Source organism: Phoca vitulina, unplaced genomic scaffold, assembly GCF_004348235.1.
Source record: "Phoca vitulina isolate PV1807 unplaced genomic scaffold, GSC_HSeal_1.0 scaffold79, whole genome shotgun sequence".
NCBI lineage: Eukaryota > Metazoa > Chordata > Mammalia > Carnivora > Phocidae > Phoca > Phoca vitulina.
This window is the reverse complement of record NW_022589782.1, coordinates 1,639,513-1,645,771: the sequence shown is the minus strand read 5'-3', so window position 1 is coordinate 1,645,771 and position 6,259 is coordinate 1,639,513. Positions and strand designations below refer to the sequence as shown.

General features: G+C 56.6%; 2 protein-coding genes across 5 annotated transcripts in view; both read left to right on the top strand.

Annotated features, from left to right (window-relative positions):
* Positions 1-4,870, top strand: part of MRM2 (mitochondrial rRNA methyltransferase 2) — a 5,589-nt gene extending 719 nt beyond the window's left edge. The window contains exons 2-3 of one of the 2 annotated variants that reach the window (XM_032394167.1): positions 1,319-1,611; positions 3,707-4,870. In XM_032394167.1, coding sequence (XP_032250058.1) covers positions 1,319-1,611; positions 3,707-4,149 — 736 coding nt within the window. In that variant the 3' untranslated portion in view covers positions 4,150-4,870. The remainder of the gene's footprint in view (positions 1-1,318; positions 1,612-3,706) is intronic. The other variant, XM_032394168.1, reaches the window with a different exon arrangement.
* Positions 4,871-5,870: 1,000 nt separating this feature from the next.
* MAD1L1 (mitotic arrest deficient 1 like 1) overlaps positions 5,871-6,259 on the top strand; it is a 319,048-nt gene continuing 318,659 nt past the window's right edge. The window contains exon 1 of one of the 3 annotated variants that reach the window (XM_032394014.1): positions 5,871-6,050. The gene's annotated coding sequence lies outside the window, so the exon portion shown is untranslated. The remainder of the gene's footprint in view (positions 6,051-6,259) is intronic. The other 2 variants (XM_032394013.1, XM_032394012.1) reach the window with 2 other exon arrangements.

The following is a 6,259-nucleotide window of genomic DNA, read 5'->3' as shown; positions in this document are numbered from 1 at the left end:
GGTGGAGGGCGGGGAAGAGTGGGGACAGGTGAGGGGTGCTGCAGGCGGAGGGGAAGCTTGCGAAGGACACAGCAGGTCTGAAGGCTGTAGCACAGGGCTTCCACGAGTGGCCATGTGGCTGAATCCCAGACGTGGGTAGGCGCTGGAGGTCAGCTGCGCAAATCTGCAGGTCTCAGTGTGTGACTCTGCTCTGCCGCCCCCCCCAACCGTGGGAGTTGGTTCTGATGCCCAGGAGAGCTCTGTGCTCCTTCCAGGAGGCCCCTTCGGCTCTTCGAAGGCAGCGAATACAGTTGCTGTGTCCACATCTTGTCAACATGCTTTTGTTGTTGAAGGCGCTTTGGCCTGGAGCCATTGGGATGATGGTAGGTTCTTTCCATCAGAGAAATGGATGCAGAACTTAGTTTGTAGGGTTGTGCTGAGAGTTCGTGAAGGGACGTAGGGGGAGCTCCTTGCAGTCAATAAACTGTTAAGAACTTGACTTTGCCAAAGAGACTTGGGAATTGTCCTTCAGCTGCTCACACAGGTCGAGTTCAGTTGTATGCGGCAGTGACTGGTAAGGCCCCGTGTTGGCCCCCACAGACATGGAGCTGAGTAGGGCAAGGGTCTGTCCCCGGGGGGTTCCCTTGCAGTCCCGCAGAGCCCAAGGAAAAGTTGTCCCGGGGGAGCAGGAGTGTTACCTTTGTTAATGTTAACGGTACTCTTAACCAGTGCTGGAAGAAGGTGGGTTGACACAAGCAAAGTGACTCTCAGTGACGTTTGAGTCTTCCTTCCGAAGAAGACTTCCGCGAGCGAAAGACGCTTCTTTGCTACAAGGCGACGCCTGCTGTGCTCGCTCGCCTGGGCGCGGGGAGCAAGCCCCCAGGCCAGGCGGCCGGAACAACACAAAGTGCCCACTCAGCGCTGGGGGCTGCAGCCCCAGCTCCCGGTGTCGGCAGGGCTGGTTTCTCCCGAGGCCCCTCTCCTTGGCCTGTACGTGGCTGCCGTCTCCCTGTGGCCACCCCTGGTCCTTCCTCTGTGCGCGTCTGGCCGGTGTTTGATGAAGACACCAGTCATATTGGATTCAGAGCCACCCATCTGGCCTCATTTAACTGAACCACCTTTTTAAAGACCAGTTCTATTTTGAGGTACCTGGGGTTAGGACCTTCACAGACGAATTTGGGGAGGGACTCAGTTCACCCCATTCCGCCTGCCTTCTGGCTGGGTAGCCAAGTCTCCTCCCCTCTCGGGCCTCCGGGCACCGTCTCTAAAAACACGTGGGTTGAACCGGGGAGCCTGCCTATCTGTGTGATGCCAGCCTGTTTGCTCCCCTTTTCTCCAGCAGGTCCTTGAAGCTGATAGGCGCGTCCCTTCAGTGTCAAAGGTTTCACACCGCTGGGAGTCACTCCAAGGGTCGGACCGGTGCGGAGCGCCTGTGGCTGATGCGCCATGTGAAGGACCCCTTTGTGAAGGCCGCGAAGGTGGAGAGTTACCGGTGCCGAAGTGCCTTCAAGCTCCTGCAGATGGACGAGAGGCACCGGATCCTGCGGCCCGGCCTCCGGGTGCTAGACTGTGGGGCGGCCCCCGGGGCATGGAGCCAGGTGGCTGTGCAGAGGGTCAACGCTGCGGGCACAGGTAGGGCCTCTGACCACCCTGGGTCTGGAGGCGCAAGCCAGCTGCCCTCCACCGGAGGATTCGGGGTGGCCAAGCCACTTGGTGGCTTGTTTGGTAGTAAGAGGGGTGAAAGTGGGACACTGGTGTTTTCAAAATGACGGACACGGTAGAAAGCTGTAGTGAAGATTTAAAGCACCTCAAGTCACACCGCGTCTGGGCGTCCGTCAGCGCGTCGGCGTGCCCCCTTCCAGAATTCGCTTTTGCATGCATAACTACATATGTGTATTTCCTTTTTCAAAAACGCTAGTATTCCACATCCATGTTCTTCTTGCTGATTTGGAGCCTTAATGGAGCTGTTTTTCTCCACGTACTGATACATTGACATCTTCCCGCGACAGCGCAGCGGCATCAGCCACAGGGGTTTCCAGGTCCTGGTCCTTGAAGCCCTGGGTGTCCCCGAGGTCCCGCTAGGGCTGGTCCAGGAGCACCCGTGGCTGGGGCTCTGGGTTCTCTCCTCTGGCTCAGCCTGAGGGACTCAGCTTTTGCGGTCTTGTATTTTAGGATTTCGTCAAAGATTTTCTATATGAAAACGGTTCCCCTGATTAATCAACAGGGAAGCCCGTACCCTCAATTTAGAAAACCATGTTGTCCTTTTGAATGCTTGTGCAGAACTCCAGAGGACAGCTGTGCTGTTCGGCCAGCCTCCCCTCCCAGGTGGTCTGCTAGTGTGCACCCCGCGGTGCTGAGCATCCCTCCCCCTTTCTTTCCTACCCTAAAGTCGGAGGGTACCACAGTCCCTGGCATTACATGAAATGTGCCGATTCACAAGAACCTTTCTCCGACACACAGAATGAGGGCTCTGTGCCTGTTGTCCTAATGAAAAATGAGGTTCAGAGGAATTTGCTGATCTGCTGAGAGAGAGGCTGGGAGCGCTGCTCCCTGGGTTCACGGCTAAGACCCAGCCTCGTTACTGTGGGCGGGACGCCTCCAGCGGCTCTAGAACAGGGGGAAAAACAATATTTGTAGCTCGGTAAACACCGCCTAAGTGAAGGCATTTGTGTCAGAGACTCCAGGTCCTTTTCCTGCCCCTGAGCCTATCCATAGACCTAACAAGTGCTTCCTGTCCCCGTAATTGCTCTTCAGGAGAAGGAGGAAAATGGCCAAGTTTAACCTGTAGGAAGAACGTGGCAGAGGCAAAGAGTGTGGATAAAATGATTGGGTTTCTTTTCCTCCCAGAAGTTGGAAAAGGCACCCAAAGCCATTTGCCTCTAGTGGACCCTCCCCAAGGTTAGAACACATGGGATATCAAAGGAAAGAAAGTCAGGTGCGTAAAATGAGATGTGGGATGTCCTCCTTTCCAGGAGTGAAAATGGTATTTTCTCCTTTGAAAAATGTACTCTGCAAAATACCTGACTTCTAGTCTTTAGCTAGGAGTAAAATGCACGTTACCCCACCATGGAACAGCCTCTCTGCTAAGCAGAGGGAACCAGCAAATCTATGCACCCTGAACTAGTCCCCCCGCGGGTACCTGCAGAGCAGGGGCCCTCCCCGGACGGGGGACACCAGGGCCTGCTCGGGGCTGGTGAAACAGTGGCCTCTTTACTGCGCCGTGGGTGCCTCTCAAACTGGGGTGAGGGGTCACGTTCTGTACCTTGTCTTCCACCTGTCCCTATCCCCCATTTCTTGGCTCGTTTCTAGTAGTTTCTGCATTGAAAGAAATTGGATTAAGCTGCAGAATGGACATGTTGATTTAATGCAGAGGTACTTTATGTATTAGTGTGTCCTTTTCTGTTCTAGTTTGTCAGAAAGGCTGCTCAGAGATAAGACCCCTCACAGAGAGCAGGCCCCGGGAAGTGACATGACGTCAGAGTTGGAGTCCTGTGCTCTGGGACAGGCGCTCTTCTCTGGGCCCCAGATTCCTCACATGCAGAGTGAGGCCAGCTTCTGTAGACGGATAGAGCAGGGGAAGGGCCTTGTGTCCACATCTTTCATGTTTGCTCCTATCCTTTGTCCTGACTTTTTATTTCTGTTTTTCTACTTGTATTTCTGTTTTTCTATTCGTATTTCTGAGGGACGGTTCAGAGTGTAAATAATGGACTCACCCTGTCTTCTTTAGATCCCGGTGCTCCTGTTGGCTTTGTGCTTGGGGTAGATCTTCTTCACATATTCCCCCTGGAGGGAGCAACTTTTCTGTGCCCGGCTGATGTGACTGACCCGAGAATCCTCCAGAGAATCCGAGAACTGCTTCCTGGAGGGAGAGCAGATGTGATTCTGAGTGACATGGCACCCAACGCCACAGGGATCCGGAGCCTGGATCACGACAGGCTCATTGGCTTGTGCTCATCCCTTCTGGACCTGGCTTCAGATGTCCTGCACCCTGGCGGAACATTCCTCTGCAAAACGTGGGCTGGAAGTCAAAGCCTGGCGTTACAGAAGCGACTGACAGAGCGGTTCCAGAGCACCAGGACGGTGAAACCCGGAGCCAGCAGGAAGGAGTCGTCAGAGGTGTACCTCTTGGCCACACAGTACCAAAGAGGGAAGGAGTTTGCGGAGGACTGAGGGTTTTTCCTGCGGTTTCCGAGCCTTGTTCACTGCCAAGTGTCATCTGAGCTCTTGCTGGGAGTGTGACTGGGGGGCGGGGGGCGGGGTCCAGGGTTTGATCCGGGATGCAGCAGGCAGGACAAGTGGGGGGCCTTTGTTTTAAGCCAAAAAGGTGCAACAAAACGGTATTTGCTGGCCGGGATGTATGATCAGAAACAGTCTCTAGAATGGGATTTGTGAGGCGGAGTGGAAAGGATGAAAAGACAGTGGGAAGGAGCCGGGGGCGCACATGGGCCTTGGTGTAACCTTGATGTAACTGTCATGTCACAGTGTTCCCGTGTAACAGAGAGAGTCTCCACCCTTGCCGCCCTGACCGACCGACCGCAACACCCAGGCTTCTCCTTGTCATTTTGCTTATACGGTGTAGCATGTGAAAACCTGAACTTTCAACCTGGGGATTAATTTCCATCTCTCTGGTGGATGATGTGTTAATCCCTTCCTCAAGTAGCGGGAGTTCCCCGCAATTAGGGAAGACATTTGGTATGAATTATGCAGGGGGCTGGCATGCTTTGTTTTATTGCTGAAACCCCGGGGGCCCCCAAGACTGGCAGTGGCCAGAGCAAGCATCCACGTGGTGTGTGCATCTACTTCCTTGTGCTCTCTTCCAGGAACTCGATGCAGCTTTACAGAACGACATAGACTGTACGATTTTTAAGGGATTTCCATGCTTTTCAGTTTGTTTTCCATGCTTTTAAGTTTGTTTTTATAAAAATTGGTTTCTTCAAAGCCATTTCCTGGAGGTGTCCTCATCCCTCAAGAAAAGTGTATTGACCCTATTGCTGATTAAATCCCAAGGATAGGGCTGGGGGAGAGCCTAGGTAGATACCCATAATCTCCACCAGGGCCTGAGGGCTCAGTCCAGCACTCTGAAGTGGGCTGGAGGCCGGATTTAGCATTTTTTCACGTTATTTTGTTGTAGTCAGTTATGTCCTAGACTTCCCTGTCCTACCCCCAGCACATCCCCTGCCCCCATCCTATTTCACGGCCCCCCCCCCCCCCCGGGGCAGTGCAGATCCTCCAGACCCTTGGGGAGGGGTGTTGACCACCCAGACCCTTGGGGGGGGGCTTGTGCAGACCTTTGGGGTGCAGTGCAGACCCTCCAGACCCTGGGGGGCTAGCAGACCCTCCAGACCCTGGGGGTGCGGTGCAACCCTCCAGACCCTGGGGGTGCGGTGCAGACCCTCCAGACCCTGGGGGTGCGGTGCAGACCCTCCAGACCCTGGGGGTGCGGTGCAGACCCTCCAGACCCTGGGGGGGTGGTGCAGACCCTCCAGACCCTCGGGAGGGTGGTGGTGCAGACCCTCGGGTGCTCACTCCAGGGAAGGGAGGGCAGGGAGGAGGAGGTTCATGAGGGAAGGAGACCCCTGTTACTGGACGAGGGTCTCTGGCTGTGGGAGCTCACAGGGCCCTGGGAGGATAGCCTAGCAGCAGAGTATTTTGCTTTTCCATTGAGCCCGGAGGAAAGTAAAGATGTACTAACTCAAGCCAATACTGTAGCAAAATTTGGGAGTTGTCAAGAGCAGGAAAGTTTGGCCCGAAGAGGCCACCGTTGGGCGGTGCTATTCTACACAATACGGTGAGAGGCCACCGCCCCAGTGGATGTCCGTCCCGCTGGGGGAGGCGGGCACCCCGACTGGCCCGCGGGCCGGCCTTTGGTGAGAGTCCTCCCGGCGAGGTCTCCGGGGAGGGCCGGCTCCGGGGCGCACGCGAGCTCCCAGGACTCGCTGGTGCGCAGACCCGGGTATTTACGGTCGGTTGTGCCCAGGTCTCGCGAGAGCGCGGCGGCAGGTCTCGCGATACGCGGGCGCGGGCGTAGAGGAGGGAGATCTGAGAGGCGGAGGGGATCGGCCGCGGCTCAGGTGAGCTGCCGGGCGCCGGGGTCCCCGGTGGGCGGCGGTGGGTGGCGGCCCGGGGCCGGGGGCCGGGCTCCCCCTGCCCGTTGGCCTCCTCCTCGCCGCCCTCGGTCCCTCGGAGCGGGGCCGGGGTCGGAGCCGGATTCTCCAGCGGCGGCGGCGGCGTGGAGCGGGGCCGGGGTCCGAGCCGGCTTCACTGGTGGCGGCGAGCGGTC